The following is a 19,915-nucleotide window of genomic DNA, read 5'->3' on the forward strand; positions in this document are numbered from 1 at the left end:
TTTGCTTTGGCACGGCATAATAACCTTGGGAAGAAAATGTAATTATTGTAATTAGTGTGTTGAAAGTGACAATATTATGCGTTGTGTGCTTAATAGTGTTGTGAAAAAATTATCGTTGTTGTATAATTTATACAAAGTAGATATTTAACACTTAAAAGTTTTACAATACTGCAGACTTTATGGTTAATTTTACGACATTTCACAAATTAATCATACGATAAAGTGGCAGCAACACAAGAAGAGATTATCATGACATCGTAATTTAGCCATCAAACACACAAATTCAACTAAGCCAAGACTGTTGTTGCACATCTGCAAATCACGAGTTGATCTCCTTTCATGACTTCACATCATACGTCTTTCGTTCCAGTTAGTTTGGAGAAATCCCTGAGTGACAATTCCTGTTAGAACTTGCAAAATCTTTGCAGAATTTAGTCAATTACCTTTTTCGTTCCAGTCTGTTGGTGCTCTTAACAGCAAAAACCTAACAAAAGCGACATCATATGGTGTAGCACTGCATAATGTTAATGTACTGGTATTACTAGTCTAGCTATTTGCTTCAACCCTCCTGCTTTGTGCCCACTCCAATATGTATCATCATCTTAATTTCAGGTGGGATGACTAGTTCATCAAAAACTTACAACTACTGCTGTAAGGGGGGCATATATAGCATTACAGCAGACACATGCTAATCCTCGGCGAATCAATTTAACAAGGGTAGAATGGTAGCTCGTCTTCATAGATGTCATATCTTGAAAAGAATGCATATATAATTATGCAACACAAGTATATTTAGAGAAGTCAAAATTCAGCAAAAGCATTTGATAGCACTCGATATGAGGCAATTGATGTTTCAATTAGTTGATAAAAACTGTTACTGATAAAAGAAACACCTATTACTGAGATTCGGTAAATTTACAAAAGGAAACTAATATAAAAAGAGCAGCAAAAAAAAAAGCCTCAGCAAGGTCAATTCAAGCATTGTGAGTTGTATCAATTATATCTCAGTATCACAGTATGTACATGAAAATAGCAGCCGCCAATTCAAGCATGCTGGATCCAATAAGACAGTATGTCTGTGTGACTGTGTGTATTTGGTTAACCCAGAGTTATTCACTGGTAGAGAGATTGATTTTGTTATTCTGAGAAAAAAAATGTGTGATTTACAGATCTCATGATCCCACAAGCCCTTTAAAACGAGCATATGCGACTATAACCACAAAGAGTACCGCGCTAAAAAGTCCAGAAAGGATAATTACCTGCAAAACATGCAAAGACCTATAAGTACAATAGAATGGGTAACAGTAACAAAGCTAAACTTTAATGCAATTGTTATATTTACCCATTTAAAGAGGTAACCATGATTTTCCATCCAAGTGTAAGGTATATTCATGCCAAAGATTGCAGCCAACAAAGAGTAGATTGATAAGCAAACAGTTCCCGAACTCAGGAAGAGCTCCAGCTGCAAGATAAATTTATCAGCATTCACAAAGAACAAAGAACACGTTAAAAATTATAGACTACCCAGATTACTCTCGAGTCTCAGACCATCAACTGAAGAGAATTGAGATAGATTTAGAAGGTTATAATTAAATAATTATGTTGTGGTTCTTGAATTGCATGTGAAATCGACAGTTGGAATTTCCAACCTAGTTCCCACTGACAGCCAACTTGCATAGAAATCAACTTTCTTGACTCTCAAGTAAATCATGTATAGACGAAAAAAACTGTATAATTTCAAGCATTAGGAGAGGAAGGAAGTATCCACACCTGAATCAATTGATTTCGATGATTGTCAAGCTGCACAGGAAATCAACTTTCAGTACCATCAAAGAAGGCATTCATGTTTCAGAATATTAACTTCTAGATTGAAGACAAAAGATTTACTAACCTGAATGTTGATGTAATCCTCAGTGTCATCAATGTATTCACGAAGCTGCAAGTTCCAATTCAAAATAATCAATTTATGATAAAAAAAAAAAAAGGTTTTAATGTGCAGAATGCAATTTATGCAAACACCATGACCAAAAAACAGCCTTTTCTTTTCCTCTCATATCCTCTCTTTCAGTCTATATCCCCTTGGTGGCATGACATATTAACTCATATATTTCCATCTCTCTTCCCCAATCTCCACTATTTTGAACCAATCATCATCACCACAGCTGTTCAGCATGTTGAGTGGACTCCAAATTAATCAATTGAACAGAGATAGTTAAACGGGCTATGTCAGATGTTCCTGTCTGTGACACTATGCAGGTTCACAATAGTCCAGATAAACATGTATACACATAGATGCAAGAAGAGTAACTAGAGGACTGCATAGTAAGATCTAATAATTCTTCATTATACATACCGTTGTTAATTTATTCAATGTCCCGTCAATTTGCATGAAGTAAGCCTGTAATTCATATCCAGAATAAAGACATTAGCTATTCACACCAACCCAAGCACCGACATTCATTTACACTTCGTGCAAAAAATTGCAGGTGAAAACAAGTTCTAAAAAAAGAGGACTTAAAATAATGTTAAGACTCAGCACAAGATTGTGAGTCATCTCTTCCAAATAAAACTTGTGAAGATTGTAATAACCTCTAGCAACATCTCGAGTTCCTCAACATCATTTTCATCACTACGACCAGTGACCACACTTGCTCTGCTTGCTCTCGACATCCTAGAGATAACAGTAGGGGAACTGGGAAACCAGTTGGCTCCTGATCCGCTAACAGGTGAAGCAGGAACAGCCAGCTTTCTAGACAGGTAAAGGTCAGCCATATCACCATCATCATCCAAAAGTTGTTCAAGCTCATCCCTCACCTACAACCAATAATCACATGACTTAAACTTACAAGGATAAGCAGACATACAAACTATTTACTATGTAAGTCTGGGTATAGAAAATACAAAAACATTACGAAGTAGTTCTTAAGCTTGAACAACGGAAAGTTTGAAACAATAATTGAAAAAAGAAAGTCCCAGCTACTCAAACTCTAATTGTAAACAAGATTATTTTTTGCCAGAGTTTTTATGACATCATTATATTAATATGACATCATTATAGTCAAGTCACATCACATTATTACACTTTATATGACATCATCATATTCCAAAATTTCACGGATTTCAAAATAGAGTCAAAACTCATTCTTGGTACTTTGTATACATCTTTATCGGTGTCTTATGATTTCATACCTCCTTATATGACCCCAGGAGTCGCCCCACGCATTCAATTCACTTTTTAAAAAAATGTCAAAAATTGAATAGAAATCGTGTATTATATAGCCTTCAATTTTGGACAATTTTCCACTTTTTTTGACCTGAAAATAAAAATTGTCGAGATGCTTACCATAGACCCTAATACGCCTCGAAAGTCCACTTGGGTAGGTAAAACCATCCAATATGCCTTTAAACGGTCAATTTACCCGTTTACAACTTGCACCGATTTCATAAACTCAAGCCTACCACGGACATCATATAATGGTCATATATGGTTCCAAACGGCATTATATGACCCCGAGATGTATTCCCTAGTATCTCAAGACTTTTCGACACCGAATCCCGAAACCTCCAAAATTGCTAAAAAACGTGGATAATAGCCTTCAATTTTGGATATTTTTAACTTTTTTTTTGGCACGGAAATAAAAATTGCTGAGATGTTTACCATGGACCCTAATACCCTCCCGGAGTCCAATTGGGTTGGTGGAACCATCCAATTTACCTTAAAACGGTTAATTTACCCGTTTACAACTTGCACCAACTTCATAAACTCAAACCTACCACGGACATTTATGACAACATATAATGATCATATATGGTTCCAAACGACATTATATGACCGCCGGATGTATCCCCTAGTATCTCAAGATTTTTCGACACCGGGTCCCGAAACCTTTAAAATTCCTCAAAAAGCGTGGACAAGCCTTCAATTTTGGAAATTTTCAACTTTTTATGGTCTGCAAGTAAGAATTACCGAGATATTTACCATGATCCCAAATACCCTCTGGGAATACAATTAGGTGGGTGGAACAATCTAATAATCAAGGAATTTGATGAAAAAGTAAAAACCCTCTAAAATTGTGTTTAAAGGTTTATATCGAGTTAATAGGCCTATACTATGCCTATTGTAAATATGTAATTTATTTATACTACCTCCGTTACAGGTTATGTGCAACGATTACACATTTTCCCTCTCTGCTTTATGTCAAATCGTTGCACATAATCTGTAACGAAGGTAGTATTACCAATTTTAAACAAAAATATGGATCATAAGCCATAATACCAAAAAGAATTTGCAGTTTATTTCAAAACTGAATTTAATTTCAGATTGGATTCATAGGCCCAGAACAGCGCAACACAAGACATATATCAAACAGGAAAAACCTTCAACCCCACCCTCCCACCTAGAGTAAGAGGAAGGAAAGGTCTTCAAAAGATGTAGGGAATTAATGGATAAACAGTTGTGTTAACAATGGATGAAAAAGCTATACCTTCTGAACACGAGCAGTCAACCTTGTCATTGCACTCTTCAATTTTCTTACTCTGTCCAAGTTTCGGCTGCTTATCTACAAATAAAACAACACTAATAATCACATAGAAAGACAAAAAAAATTGTGAAATGTTACATTCTGAATGCTAAGAAGCAATAGATTATCTCACAAAAACAAAACAAAAAAAAATTAGAGAAAACAACACAGCAAATATGTAACCATGGTATTAATAGGATCTACCCACATCAAATAACAGTAAAAAAAAATTATAACAAAAACAGCACAATTACTCTCACGACAAAATCAGAATAATTCAGGGGTAGAACATACGGCTAAATTGTACTTGCAGCTTAGATATCACTAGTAAAGCCAAAACAAGAGAAAAATGATCATTTTTTAAACAACATGCTCGATAAGAACAAGCATAATTCCTAACTCAATAGACCTAATATCAATTCACCTTATTTAAGGTTCTTAAAGGCCAAAACATTTGTCAAAAGGCCCACAGGGTAACACCCTCACCTTAGATGTCAGCTCATCTAATGCTGGGTAAGCAGCAGTTTCCAGATCAGTTGTACGTGCAGCAAGAAAGCTACAAATTGAGTCCAAAGCCACCTCAAGGGCACGGAATTCAAAGGGAGATTCTACAAATTTGACAGAGATAATCAGCAAAAAGAGAGTTTAGATAGAAGAGTTGGACAATGAAGAAGAAGGGAAAGGTGACTAAAATAACAATATATCAACTGATTAAGTATAGCAAGACCAAAACCCACAAATCTCGCCCTTGTTGATAATACTCAACAATGAAAATACCCTCGACATTTTGCAGATGAAAGTAACTTACCATCTTCTTCAGTAGCTTCAACATCATGTCCCCCCGATTCCTTCCCATCTCCATTAACTTTAGGCGCAGTACTTCCAGGACATAAGCGCCTCTGAAGTTCTTGAACAACAGGAATTACATTTTCATCCGAAGGGTCTCGAAGCAAGACCTATAAGAATAAAAACAAAATAAAAAAACCATGTCCGAAAGAATTGAAGCCTTACTCTTTCACAAGCACCAGATTCATTAAACCTACAGTGTAAGAAAATGAGAAACAGTTTTTGAGGCACTAACATACACAGAATTATTTGTGGGCATTAATAGGACTATAGGACTGTCCGTTACCCACCTATACGAAAAACTAGAAATTTTACTTGTTAGAATTATTTCAATAACAGTGTCCTAGGTCAACAAAACAACCCATACAAAAAAGACACTACCAATGTGGCTAAAAAAGGCAGGTTATTATAAGTGAGAAACACAAGCAAAAAGTGATAAATGACAATATTAAAGATACCAAGCCCAAAACAAATGCAATAAAATTCGAGAACAAGATAAAGTGATAAACACACGTGCGAAAATTAATATGTCATTAAAATAGATAGAGTCCAAACCTTACAAATACCTTCTTGATGAAAACATCAGAAGCCATATACTACATATAATTGTTCATTAGTAGATGCAATAATATAGTGCATTTGTCAAATCTCAGGCTTTAAGTTGGCTCCCCATTACAGTTCCAAAGATAAACACAACCAATTAACTAATACCAATTACGAAAAGTAAGGGAATGAACAGGACAGTAATAATAAAGATAAGAGCCAAACATACAAAATCATATAGGGTATAAAGAGATGTTAAATTTTGGTAGTACCTCATCAGCAGTGATGATTGCCTTGATATGCTGAGCACCCAAAACACCAAATAAATAAATCAATCAGTAAGAGGCACACGCACGGACAAAAGGAAAAACAGAAGAAAATTGAAATAATTTGAAGTAAGAAAACAACCTCTAAATTTAAAACAATAGCTTTTTCACGACCTAGAATAGCAGAAGGGTAGGAGAGAAGAGGATCTAAAATACGAAGATCACGAGCATGAATTTGAACGCGGTGCATAATAGCGTGCTTGTCAAGGTCAAGAACAGTAGCATGACTAGAAGAATCAAGTAAAATCCAACTACGTGACCCAGCAGGTTTCTTCTTCAGAACCACACTTAAGCTCATTTGAGGGTCCACGGGAACTACGTATCCTTCTCTACCCATCACTTCTTTTATGTTTTATTCATTCCTGCAATAAAAAAATTACCAAGGGTACTTATTTCTTCAGTGGCACATCCAGAAATTTTAAATGCAGGTATAATCTTTAGCTTCTAAATAAATGAAATAATAATTAAGAACATATAGAAAGTCACATGTACGTAGTACAAAATCCGGAGTAACAGCCAGTTCGTAAGATGAAATATTAAAGAGTAACAATAATTCTTAAGTAAAAAAACTATAACTATTCTAAATAATTTTAGTTTCATCTAATTGATGATATCATCATCACTTGTGAGAACAAACTCTCTCTAAGTAACAAAAAACTATTTAGAAATTGATCAATTAATCAAGCGGTCACAAATTTAGGGAAATTGTTCAATTGCTATAACCTAAGACAATCATTAAATTAGGTATCAAATTAATAACTTGATCTTATTTTCCTTCTACGCCTATGTCCTGAATAAGGAGGAACATGTTGGCTTCTAGAGAAGTACAGAGCTAGTGCAGCAACCAGGTGGTTAGACAGTGTTAACCACTAAACATGGTTATTCTAGAATGCTAATGATGTATAAGCTTCTTAGTAGTTCTCGTGTTCTAATGACATGTAGGAGGATCCTTTGCAATACCTAGTTTGTACCAAAAGCTTGTTTACATGCCTCTTGGCTTATAGACTAGCTACCACCTATAGGCTAGCCAACTCGAGGATTTAACGCAAATAGAATTATTGCTTGTACAGACCGCAAGATGAATTTTCAAATCACCTTTCATTAGTCTACTTAATCAACTGAAGTGTGGCGAATAGCACTAAAACTGGTATAATGCGTTAGGGCTCCTACAAGAGTTGATCCTAGCCATTATGTTTTGCAGGTATACCTCTCCAATGGCTAAGCTATATGTCACTCCATACGTGTTTCTACAACACCGCGTGTGCAATTCAAACGCAAAGGAATATTACCAGTAGTATTAAGCAATACTTGCTTGTCTAGTGCTTGTATGATTAAAGAATATATCCAGAAGACCGGAACTATGTTTAATGTTGCCTGTATAAGCCATAGGATCAAGGTCACGAAAGCTTCAGCTACAATCTAGTATTGATTACTAGTGTGTCTTAACCTATTTTGTTCAATCTTAACAGCACAAAATTCAATCTGGCGTATAAATTAATGCTTAATTTAATTTCCTTATTCGAGCAAACTTTCCGATCATAATTTAACTTCCTTATTCGAGCAAACTTAACAATTTCACAATCCTAAATCTCAAAGTCGCAAATCATAAACGTAAATTTAAATACGCAAATTGAACTCAGAACTCAAGAAACTCAGAACTCAATCCCTAAAAACGAAACTCAAATCAATTCAAAAATAGTGAAGAAGACGAGTAAAATCAAAATTTCAACAAAATCAACAACTAAATAAAATCAAAATTTGAAATACCTCGTACAAAACACTCAGCGCTGTTTGCTGCAGCAGAGTGGAAGGCGGTAGTCGGAAGTACGGCGGAGAATGCGGTGGCCGGCGATTGTGGTGCGACGGGGGAGAAGAAATCGCGAGGATGGCCGGCGATTCAGGTTCATGCTATCGAGTTTTGCAGGGAATATGATTGAGGAAACAACTTTGCTAAGAGAATCAACTACCCTTTTGTTTGTATTATTTATTCTATTTTTATTTTTGGCGTTACACTCGCCGTCTCTACCTGGGGAGGTGCTTTTCTTTAATCTGTTGACATAAATCTTGGCAGCTTCTTGGGTCTTGAATGTGATTTGTGGCTTCGTTATTGAGAAATTGTTATATACACCCGGGTGTGGGTGTACGGTGCATTCGAAGATATATGTTTGTTTATTTGATGATAAAATGAGTAAAAAATACTCTTTTGCGTGCACCTTACACCCGGTTGTATAAAACAATTTCTATGTTTTATGGGCTAATTCGGATTTGAGGTTTAGTTTTGAGTAATTAGGGCTCCAATTTCCTCCCCCAATTTTTTTTACGGGGGATCGGACATACAATCTCACTTACCAACTACCATGTGCAACACCAATTACCACTACACCAACAAGAATTGATAATATTATGAAATTCATGTATCATAAAATTTGTAATTCATATGAGATAGAATCTGAAATTCGTAACTTGTAAATTGATAGGCCAAATCTAGATCATTTTGGCATTAAAGATAATAAATTCTAAGTACTTGTTAGAAGTTGATTGTTTATTAACCAAACGTTGTTTATCAACCTAAGGTTAAAGTCAAGTTCAAATTATTCATTATTTTTAAAGGGATTCCTTGTTGCTACATTCATGAGAACCCCAAATGCTAATGATGAAGTATTAGGTAACACATAACATGTCTAAGAAAAACATGTAGAACCCAAATGCTAATGATGAAGTATTAGGCAACACATAACATGTCTAAGAAAAACACCAACACAAGTAGTAACAAGTCTACCAAGTTAAGCTTGATCTAGTGGTAAGGATTGTACCTTCCAACTTTGAAGTTTGGGGTTCAATCCCTACCAGAGACATTTTGAAGGTGGTGATCCTTTATCGCCCCCCCCCCCCCCTTCACTCTCAAAGTGTTTGACCCGCAAATATTGAATCACAAAAAAATCAAGAAAATTGAGGTATCGTTAGAAAGTAGTAACAAGCCTACAAATAAAGCTACAACAATTCCAAAATGAGGGGTAGTTTGGGATGGGGAATCCGCTTTTTAGGAACTTTTCTTTACCTTTACAAAATTAAAAAACACTAATACAAAATATAATGTCTTTAACTTTCGCTTTTATTTTTAAAAAAAAATTTGCAAAAATAAATAAACAAAAGGAAAATTATTATTAACTAGCGGAGAATTTTGTTTTCATGATCACCATGACTATACGTAGTTAATGGGGCCTCAACTTGAGGTGTGTTCCCCACTCACTCTACTAAGGGCTTGTTCAGCTGTTCACTTCAGCTTAATTTCAATTAAGATCAGTTTAGTTCAGTTCATTCAGCTCCAATCAGTTTAGTTCATTTCACTTCAATTCAGCTCCTAATTTCTTTCTCTAATAAAATATTCATTTCATTTCAATTTAGTAAATATGAACAGGCCCTAAGCTTGTGTGACTATACGATGATGGAGAACTATATCTTAGTTCTTACTACTAGCAGTCCGTACTCGGTTCATTGATCATTTGATCCCAAAGTTGGAGAAAATAATCATGTTGGGCTCTTACAACTTGGATTTGTATTCTGGACCTACTCACATCCCACTTCGGGAAAAGGCCCATAACTTCTGGAGTCCAAGTGGGCTCTCAAAACCCTAATGTAATTTCAAGTTTCAAAATATTTTTATAATTTAGTGTTGGGCTTGGGCTAGTAGATGAAGCAATGCTTTTCTTTAACCAAACCAAATAAGATTTTGAATACTTAGTTGTATACTTGTATGATATGTCCAATTAATCCAAGACCAAAAGTTTACCTAATAAACAACTAATGTTAACAACGATCATTCATATGACGGGTAATGATTTAAACTATTTTTCGTGTAAAATCGTTGTTCATGAATCATAACGACATACACATACATTATACAAGATGAAAAAATGTCGTACCATTTAGGTTGGAGTGTTGGACCGTCAACCAACAAGTCTAAAACTAACAACATACATAGTGAGGTGTTATATTATCAACATATCAATTATCATATGAATGATAATGTGTTATTGTAAAATCATAAGGAAGATATGAAGGACATGCAAGGGATACAGTTTTGTACCAAATGCATGTTTTACCATCTTAGAAAACGAAGATGTTATATATATTCAAAACATTCAAACATCTAGTCATAACTAAAGTACCAAAATAGTTTTTGCATGTATATAATTCAGTTATTATGTATGAAAATTTGTATAGCTATATATATATATAGCTCATGCTTTTTTTTTCATAAACTTCATACATACCGAAAGCCGAGAAAATAACAATGGAGTCACAAATTTTTTTGGTAATGGTAGGAATAATATTAGGGTTAGGGATGGTGGTAAAAGTAGAAGGAAGATCTCCAGTGTTGCATGAGGTTGGAGGAGGTAGGTTTGGTTGGAGGCTTAATGTCAACTTTTCTAATTGGGCTGCTAATCAACATTTTTATGTTGGTGATTGGCTTTGTAAGTATTATTTTTCCCTAATCTCCTTTTTTTTCCATGCATTTTTTTTTAATTATAATTTTGGATTAAGTACATTAAATTCTTATAGTTTAGAACAAAAATTGTTTGTAATATTGAACCATGCATAATTTTTTTATTTTTTATTTTTAATTAAATTACATGTTAATATATATGTTGGCCATTGCGAGTTTATGTAGTTTAATGTTATCTTTTATTGTATGTATTATATTCATATTTCCGTGATAGTAATTAGTTTGAGTGCGATAATACTATACATCAAATAAATTAAAAAGTATTGTGATAAATGATAATTGATAAGCTTTCTTAATTAGCTTGATTTTATGTCTTTTTTGCCCTTGATTTCTTACTTCATTGCATCAATTGACACCTTTTTTTTTTCATATCTTAATCATATGGGTATCAAATGACAACCTGTCATACCATTAAAATGTGCAAACTTGTTGTATCAATCACTAATTAAGAAAGTTTCCTTGCTAATCCTATCAGAATGTTACTTGTAATAACATGCATCTGACAAGTTAATAATAAGTCGTAGCAATCAATTTTTCTGCATGTTATAAATTGATTTATTTTCTTTAATAATTTAAAGCAAGTCTTCTGACTTAACTATAACATAATTACTCCCTAATTGATGGATTAAATTAATATTAATTACTAATTCTAATATAGTTTAATTTTTTGACAGATTTTGGGTTTGACAAGAGGATTATAAGTGTACTAGAGGTGAACCAAACAAATTACAAAAATTGCATAGAGAAAGACTACATAACCAACATAACAAGAGGAGGAAGAGATGTATTTAATCTAACGGTTGCTAGGCCTTACTATTTCATCAGCGGTCGAGGTTACTGCTTACGTGGCATCAAACTTGCAATCAACGTTCAAGATGCTCCATTGCATCCTACACTCCCTCCTATGTCTTCTGATTCACTCACCAAAACAAGCCCTAATTCTACTTTCATCACTTCTCATGCCACCACCAACACCACCTATTATCGACTGTTCGATCATTTTCTCATCATGATCATTGTCATCATCGTGTTTGTAGTACCTAATCAGCCCTTTGCTAATTAGTAATACAGTATTCCATCCGTCTGAAATTAATTGTCATATTAATAACGTGATTAACCTGACTAGTAATGTCGTGTATTTATTAAATTCGTGTTTCTTAGATATTATTTGAGGATTTGAGTAGGGTACACTCGATTTGCTTGTTTGGTGTTTTATTTCTATCAAATTAATGTTGGAAATATATTGGTGGATGTGATCATTCAATGTACCACAAAACCAAGGAATAGTACAACAAATTTTCATGTGAAATGTCCAAGAAATATGATTAATCACATCTTTGTACGGTTACCGTGCTTTTATTATTAAATTTTTGGTGTGATTCAAATAATTGCCGATACTCCGGCCCCTTCTTAGTTCCCACCTAAGAAAATAGTACACCTTATATTATTTGATATTACTATATGGTAAAATATGATCTTATTTACCTTTGTACCAACAAAAAATTATAATTATTAGCTTAATTAACTCCGCATTATAGGTAAACATTTTAAAATAATGATTTAAATATTTGTCATTTGAGATTAGTGCCGTTTAAAATACACTATAATCTTCAACCAAGGCTTTAGTGTCACCTTTTTAAAGGGTAATATAATTAATATTATCCACAATCCTAAAAAGAATTTTTATGTCATGGAAGCACATAGAATAAGATGAAGACTTTGTATAGAGTGATCATGATGAGCATTAGACAATAATAGTACGAGTACACCGCAAATGATATCTACAATCCTTCAAGTTGGTTTTTTTGGAAGATATTATACTCCATCAAATAATTGTGTGAAAAGATAAATCGCACTCTCAATGATTTTTTAATCTATATTTTATTCAATGAAGAGTATTCCTTAGCAATAATGTCAATACAAATACAAATATAGAATATTACTCCATACATATTTTTAGGTTGTCACATATTCAAAAATAGATATAAACTTCCAACAAAAATAAATAAAAATATAAGCTATGTTCTTAACTTTCAAACCCACCCTTACATGAAATACGGGGAAAAAAATGATAATTATAAGAATCACACTAAAATGAAATGAATGAATGAATTGAATAATAGTCTTTTAGTTAGCTTAAAATGTTTGTGTATATATATATATATACAACAACTACACTACCTTCGTTTAAGGGTCTATTCTAATTTACTGAAAACAATTGAACTGAACTAAACTGAATTGATTGGAGCTAAACTGAACTGAACTGAATAGAGCTGAAATAAATTGTTTATGAGAGAAGAAAATTAGAAATTGAACTAAACCGAACTAATTTAAACTGAACAAAACAGGGCCTTAGAAAGGTAATGGTAAATTTTTAATACTAACAAATTAACAAAGCAACGTGATAGTGTAACTATAAATGTCAAATAGCTCCTTCGCCTCATATTATGCAACTAAGGGATGTTAATGAATTGAGCTCAGTTAAGATTAAACTTGTTATAGTTAAATTTTTTATTCACTTATCCGAGCTTAATTAGTTTATTTTTTGTTGTATGAAGGGTTTTTAAACAATCAAATTATTAATTGAACACAAGCGATCCATTTTTAGCATAAACAAGTCGAATCAAAATTGTTCAAGATATGCTTCTTTGTTTTATTAAGCAAGCTTGATTGCTAACCTAATGATGGAACGTTCACCAAGATTCAAATTGAGCATATTTGTTTACCAACTTAGGGACTGTTCCGATTGACTGAACTGAACTGAACTTATTAATTAGTGATTTTTAACTACGGATTAGTGATCTTTGATTATTTATTGATTATTTATTACTATACATATGTGTATATACAAATGTACATATTAAAATATTTACGAAAAATATACTATATAATTAATTATAAAATTTATGGAAAATATATTAAAAATATACTATAGAACCATTTGAACAATGAATTGTATCAATATTATTATTATTATTATTATTATTATTATTAATTATTGATTATTATTATTATTATTATTTATTGATTATTATTATTATTAGTATTGTTATTATTATTATTATTTATTGATGATTATTATTATTATTATTATTATTTATTGATTATTATTATTAGTATTATTATTTCAATTATTATTGTTATTATTATTATTTATTATTATTATTATTATTTATTACTTATTGATTATTATTATTATTATTGTTGTTGTTGTTGTTGTTATTGTCGTCGTCGTCATTGTAATAAGAGCTTAAAAGAATGAAATTTGGCTTTATATCATTAGCAATATCATTAGACATAAATTATGAGCTGAAGTGAACTGAATTGAACTGAATTTCAATGGAAGAGAAAATGCCCTTATTAGACTATTGGTTTTCATACTCGATCCAACCCGACTCAACTAATGAGATCCAATCCAACTCAAGCCGAACATCTCAAAACAACATCCGTGACACCATGCCAACTCCAATTAATTAACAAATGACAAATAAAGTTAGCATGTTGAGATCTTGAGAATGTATAAACCAATAAATAGTCCATAATAGTAGTAGAGTCATAGCTAGCGAGCCTAGCGTGGTAGAGGCTACACTATACCGTTATATGCGGTCCACACAAGGTGGAGATTGAAGGAGTTGAGTCGTGAGAAAAGTGTCGGTGACACGAGCATAAACCACCCAACTGTCCCTTCTCTGTTTGCAATTATGATTCATAACCATTATCAATTTTTACACCTTTTCTTTTATTTATTTTTTTTCTTTTTTCATTTCATTTTATTTTTCCATTTGTTTTTATAATAAGGGGGAAAGAACCCAAAACTTTATTTTTGGTTTATATTAATTTTTGCACCTACCAATAAAATCCAAATTCCTTGACCATTTTAGCCACCTCCTTTTCTTTCTCTCTCCTCATTTTTTTGTCTTTTGAGGTGTCCTTAATTCTCTAAAATATACTCTTCAATAAAAATTCAATCTCTTTCACCTTTTTCACCAGTATATCCGTTGTAAAAACAAACTTTCATCATCTTCTTTATATAACTTCCTACTCTATAATATAGTTAGAAAATTAAAAGAAAATCCCAGAAATTCAGTGCTATTATTTTCCAATTTCCAACCTTTCTTTCTTCATTTTGTACCATGTGAGTTGGGACTGTGACTTAATAATTAAAGTCCTGATTTTTTTAGTGTTCTTTCCTTTTATGGCGCTTATTTCCCAGTAATTAATACCCCTTTATAAATCAGCTGTTTTTTTTAGTGGGAAATTTAGAAATTGATTCCTTCAGTTAGGGTTCTTCTTTAATTTTTCTGGGGTTTTCTTTAATTTTTCTGGGTATTGTTAGATTTTCCTGAATCTTCAACTGGGTATGTATAGTAATACAATGAAGTTCAGAAGAAAAGAAGAAATGGGTTTCTTGTTGATGCTGCTGATTTTCCCGATTTTATTGGTTTCCGCTGATAATTCTCCTAATCTATACTCTGTATGTTCTCACTCTTCTTCAATTCATTTCAATTTCATAAAATTGCTATTAATTTTATTATAATTATCTTATTTTAAGTTTTTAATTGGGTTAAATTTGATAGATGTTGTGATCTTGATGTGTTTTAGATAATTATAATAATTCTTTGACTTTCTCAATGTGAACTAGTTGACAAGAGTCTTAGATGTGAAGACCAACGATAGTTTTAGGAAAAGTTGAACTCGATATTAATGGTTGTAAATGACTATATTTCTTACTCTTTGGAGTAATTTCATTTAATTTGTATAAATTGGGTAATATATTTGATATAATTGGTCATATTATGCAGAATTAACTCAAGGCGCTGTTTTGTTAGATTGTTTTATTAAGATTGCTATTTTGCTATAATTAGTAAACATAATACAAGAAATTGAATTATTCTACGGTTGAGATGTCAAGTGCTGGAGTTTGTAGTAATTTCTATTGTTTTCTTAAAATTAATAAGTTTTTGATAATTATGTGGCGTCATGTTGATTAGGACATTTACATTATAGTGTGTTGATTTTGCTTAGTTTGTGTATTTTGGGGAGTAGCAGTTTGTCTCTTTTTGCTTCAGCATGTAATGGTTCATTTTTATACCTATTTTTAGACCCAATAGCTTTGAAAAAACATATTTATAGATTTTATGGGTTTACTGATCTCATAGTAGGTGAATGATGATGTCAATTGAATTCTATTGGTGATAGTTGAGGGAGCACAAGCGTGCGAGCCTCCTAATCTTCTTGTTAGGTGGGAGTGCTAGTATGCAGCATTTGTTAATTGTTTCCGAGCTAACAATAAGGTTCATATTAGATTTATGTTCAACTATAATGTTCAACTATAGTGAACATTGAATAAATATGTTTCACAGGATGCTCTTTTATTAGCTTTGGTGATTCTTGCTCACGATTATACTATGTTTGGCTTTTATAGCAGCAGAATTTAATGTCAAGCAAAAAAAATAGTAAAAGCATATTGCATTTATGTTAAACAGTATTTGGTTGATGTTTACAGCTTCTTGCTAGCAGTGCTCTATGTTGATTGGTCTGTTCTTATGACAAAGGCAGCTTGAATTGAACTGTACTACTTGTTTTGGCAATTCTTAGTTAAACACTGATACCTTTTTATCTAATTCCCTCAAGAGAAAGATATCCCTTTTTCAAACTATAGGGTGATGTGAATAATTTTCGGATGGTCTTTTAAAATGTGCTATACTGCTATGTGCATATTGAAACAAAACTATAGTTTGGAGAATTTGGGTTGCTGACTTGAATCTCTTTACCTTGGCAGGAATGGCTGTCTGTAAAACCTCGACACTCAAATCTTCTGAAAGATGCTCTTAAAAGTGAACCTGTGAGTAAATACAAATTGGACATCGTCTCTTTTGACACTCCTTGCTCGCCTTTTTTATTTATTTATTTATTTTTTTCACAATCTGATGTCTTTACGTTGTTTTCCACTTCCTAGTCAAATGACGAGCCTTCCGAACTTTGGTCCCCGTTACCTGATCAAGGATGGAGACCATGTGGAATAAGTTCTAAATCTGGTGAGCACTGTAATTTAACAATAGTGATGATATATATGTGGCATTTTCCCTCCACGAAAGAACACAGTTTATATTTATTATTTGTTATAATCTTTTGTCCAAGTTGTGATGATAGTCTCTCATTAGCCTTTTCTTTATCTATGCAGAAAAGCCAACTAACTCATCTGGATACCTCCAAGTATTTCTTGATGGAGGTCTGAACCAGCAACGCATGGGGGTAAGTAGGGATTTTAAGATATTTGCCAACTATCATTTTCTTTATTTTTGTCTAAATTTGAGATGCTGTAACTGAGAATTTGTAATTTTTTTTCCAGATATGTGATGCTGTAGCTGTTGCTAAGATTCTGAATGCGACATTGGTGATTCCCCTACTTGAAGTTAATCCTGTTTGGAAGGACTCGAGGTATTTATGAATAAGTGATGCAATACATATTCTTTTGGGATCTAAATTATGTTTGTGGAGTCAAACTCTGAAGTCGTGTTCAATTTCCTTTTGGCAGTTCATTTGAAGAAATTTTCGATGTGGATCACTTTATTGATGTCCTAAAGGATGACATTAACATAGTGAAAGAGCTACCATTTGAGTATGCATGGAGCACCAGGGAGTTCTATTCCACTGCTATTCGTGAAACCAGAGTTAAAACTGCACCTGTGCATGCTTCAGTTCATTGGTACTCTGAGAACGTGTTGCCTGTACTTCAAAGGTGATTCACAGACTGTTGACTTAATATATTTTTAAGCTTTACGCTATTCAAAGATGTCCATTACAAACAAAGCAAGCATCATGTTAAAATACAAGCTGTTACACTTAATGTTAATGATATCACATTAACATTGAGTTAGTGAATGTGATGCCAGGAATAGCATGTCTCCTAGGTTGTAAGACTGCAAGGCTCTTTCTTTGTTTTCTAAATGCAAATGAAAGTGAAAATTTTAAAGTTTTAATAACATGAAAAAAAAATACATTACGGAATGCCAACGCTCAGGCTAGTGGAAATATATAATTGTCTTTGCAACGCTAATGCTGATTCTTTGTTTGTGTGCTTCAGCTATGGGATTGCTGCAATTTCTCCTTTTTCTCATCGTCTAGCGTTTGATAATATGCCTGAAGACCTTCAACGTCTACGCTGTAAGGTTAATTTTCAGGCACTGACGTTTGTCCCACACATCAGAGCACTTGGTGATGCTCTTGTGAGACGGCTCCAATACCCATCTTTGAAAAGTGAACCAGAGCATGGGTTACTTAGACAGTTTTCTTACAGGAAAGGATCAAGAGAGCCACAGAAGTTTGTTGTTTTACACCTTCGATTTGACAAGGTATGTTGTACACTTGATTATAATGTTGGTTATATACAGTATGTTTTACCAATTTTGGTTTTCAATTGTATCTGCATTTTCCAAATATTCCATTTGTGCAGGACATGGCTGCCCATTCAGCCTGTGATTTTGGTGGCGGTAAAGCAGAAAAGCTGGCTCTAGCAAGGTATAGGCAGGCAATGTGGCAAGGAAGAGTCCTGAACTCTCAGTTTACTGATGAGGAGTTAAGAAGTCAAGGGCGTTGCCCGATGACCCCAGAAGAAGTTGGACTACTTCTAGCTGCTCTGGGATTTGATAACAATACACGTTTATATCTTGCCTCGCACAAGGTAGTAATAAACTACTTGTCGTATTGTTGAACCAGAAAAACAAAGTTAATTTTGATTGACTAATGACAATTTTTGTACATGTAATCTTTTAGGTTTATGGCGGAAAAGCTAGGTTAGAGACTTTACGGAGACTGTTTCCCCTGATGGAAGATAAAAAGAGCCTTGCTTCCGCTGATGAGCGTGCACGAATCAAGGGGAAGGCTTCCTTGCTAGCGGCTCTTGACTATTATGTCAGCATGCATAGTGACATTTTTATTTCAGCTTCTCCAGGAAACATGCATAATGCTCTGGTAAGCACTTTAGATGGAGAATAATATGGCTTCTTACATTAGAAAATTCATCATTATTGCTCTCTATATCATAATACGGAGTATTAAACTATATAACAAAATAATGCATGGTACATTAATTTCAGGTTTAAGTTCTTTTAGAACTTCCTGACTTGAACGATTATGTTTGGCATTATATAACTAGAACTCTCTTATCTTGGAAATTAACAAGAGACATTGTATTAAATGTTTACAGGTTGGGCATCGAACTTATGAGAGTTTGAAGACTATTAGGCCAAACATGGGTATGTTGGGTCAGATCTTTTTAGACAAAAACATGAGTTGGGTAGATTTCAGACAAGCAGTAGCCGAGGGACACCATTACAGACACGGTCAGCTACGATTACGCAAACCGAAGCAATCTATTTACACATACCCTGCTCCGGATTGTATGTGCCGTGCTTGAGATTTGTTAATATACAGTCTTTAGGAGTTTCCTTACCTTACTACACATAAATTTTGTAGTCTCACCCTATAGTTATATCACTTATATGTGGGTTCTTGTAAGCATTCCAATAAAACTCTAGCCCATTCGTTTTACTTGTAAATGTCGCATAGTATTGAACGTGTTACAGCAAGGCCAGAGTAGATGTATGGTTTGAGAGGCCAAGTTTATCATTATGGGATGTTGATATACGAGTAATGAATAGTAGATACATATCTTTTACTTGAATCGATCATTGTACAAAGGATTACTTGTTCTTGATAGAACTCTTCCACTGCGATTATTTATACGAGTTGAACCGTGCTACTTCATTACTACCCAAGTTGCTTATGCACATTGATTGTTGTTGGATTAGATTAATATTGTAATTTTACACTTGATATTTCAATATTAGATTTTTACTTTTTTCTTTTTTTGGCTTCCTGTAAAATTTCTGACTTCATGTTCTAGATTGTTCTGATCACCCTACTTGAGTACTAGTTGTTTGTCAGCATCCTTATTCACGAGCATTTGCCTCCATACTGTCTTTGGAGCTAGAAAAAGTGAGAACATAGGGTGATAAGGGATACCAATGAACGTTCATCATTATTGGAATTGCCTTCACATGCTTATATGAGCTTTTTATTTTGGATTTACCCTCACATGCGCATCTCTGTTCTGAATTATAGGAGGGACTCAGGGACTATTAGAACCCCCCTGTGAGGTAATATTTTAG

At 33.5% G+C, this 19,915-nt stretch overlaps 3 protein-coding genes across 3 annotated transcripts; 2 read left to right on the top strand and 1 right to left on the bottom strand.

The window, feature by feature from the left end:
• Positions 1 to 807: 807 nt before the first annotated feature.
• LOC110682077 (magnesium transporter MRS2-I-like) lies at positions 808 to 8,353 on the bottom strand. Its single transcript, XM_021858310.1, has 12 exons — positions 8,003 to 8,353; positions 6,318 to 6,597; positions 6,182 to 6,211; positions 5,329 to 5,476; positions 5,007 to 5,128; positions 4,485 to 4,559; positions 2,590 to 2,814; positions 2,354 to 2,398; positions 1,892 to 1,936; positions 1,771 to 1,800; positions 1,343 to 1,462; positions 808 to 1,259 (listed from the first exon to the last, which is right to left on the bottom strand). Exons 2-12 carry the CDS (start codon positions 6,570 to 6,572, stop codon positions 1,173 to 1,175), a joined length of 1,182 nt encoding a protein of 393 aa, XP_021714002.1. The 5' UTR covers positions 6,573 to 6,597; positions 8,003 to 8,353; the 3' UTR covers positions 808 to 1,172.
• Positions 8,354 to 10,407: 2,054 nt separating this feature from the next.
• Positions 10,408 to 11,957, top strand: LOC110681693 (lamin-like protein). The gene is made up of 2 exons (XM_021857829.1): positions 10,408 to 10,710; positions 11,417 to 11,957. The coding sequence occupies exons 1-2, from the start codon at positions 10,530 to 10,532 to the stop codon at positions 11,803 to 11,805; spliced, it is 570 nt and encodes a 189-aa protein (XP_021713521.1). The 5' UTR covers positions 10,408 to 10,529; the 3' UTR covers positions 11,806 to 11,957.
• Positions 11,958 to 14,547: 2,590 nt separating this feature from the next.
• LOC110682080 (uncharacterized protein At1g04910-like) lies at positions 14,548 to 19,522 on the top strand. The gene is made up of 10 exons (XM_021858315.1): positions 14,548 to 15,216; positions 16,525 to 16,587; positions 16,702 to 16,780; positions 16,927 to 16,997; positions 17,095 to 17,183; positions 17,281 to 17,484; positions 17,830 to 18,097; positions 18,199 to 18,426; positions 18,519 to 18,716; positions 18,952 to 19,522. The coding sequence occupies exons 1-10, from the start codon at positions 15,103 to 15,105 to the stop codon at positions 19,159 to 19,161; spliced, it is 1,524 nt and encodes a 507-aa protein (XP_021714007.1). The 5' UTR covers positions 14,548 to 15,102; the 3' UTR covers positions 19,162 to 19,522.
• Positions 19,523 to 19,915: the final 393 nt, after the last annotated feature.

Source organism: Chenopodium quinoa, unplaced genomic scaffold, assembly GCF_001683475.1.
Source record: "Chenopodium quinoa cultivar QQ74 unplaced genomic scaffold, ASM168347v1, whole genome shotgun sequence".
Classification (NCBI taxonomy): domain Eukaryota; kingdom Viridiplantae; phylum Streptophyta; class Magnoliopsida; order Caryophyllales; family Amaranthaceae; genus Chenopodium; species Chenopodium quinoa.

Coding starts and splice junctions, on each gene's coding strand:
- LOC110682077 (XM_021858310.1), bottom strand. CDS start 6,572: ATGGGTAGAGAAGGATACGTAGTTCCCGTGGACCCTCAAATGAGCTTA. Junction 2,399..2,589: donor AACTCGAGATGTTGCTAGAG/GTTATTACAATC, acceptor TATGAATTACAG/GCTTACTTCATGCAAATTGA. Junction 1,801..1,891: donor AGGATTACATCAACATTCAG/GTTAGTAAATCT, acceptor TTTCCTGTGCAG/CTTGACAATCATCGAAATCA.
- LOC110681693 (XM_021857829.1), top strand. CDS start 10,530: ATGGAGTCACAAATTTTTTTGGTAATGGTAGGAATAATATTAGGGTTA. Junction 10,711..11,416: donor TTATGTTGGTGATTGGCTTT/GTAAGTATTATT, acceptor ATTTTTTGACAG/ATTTTGGGTTTGACAAGAGG.
- LOC110682080 (XM_021858315.1), top strand. CDS start 15,103: ATGTATAGTAATACAATGAAGTTCAGAAGAAAAGAAGAAATGGGTTTC. Junction 17,485..17,829: donor GTGTTGCCTGTACTTCAAAG/GTGATTCACAGA, acceptor TGTGTGCTTCAG/CTATGGGATTGCTGCAATTT. Junction 18,717..18,951: donor GAAACATGCATAATGCTCTG/GTAAGCACTTTA, acceptor AAATGTTTACAG/GTTGGGCATCGAACTTATGA.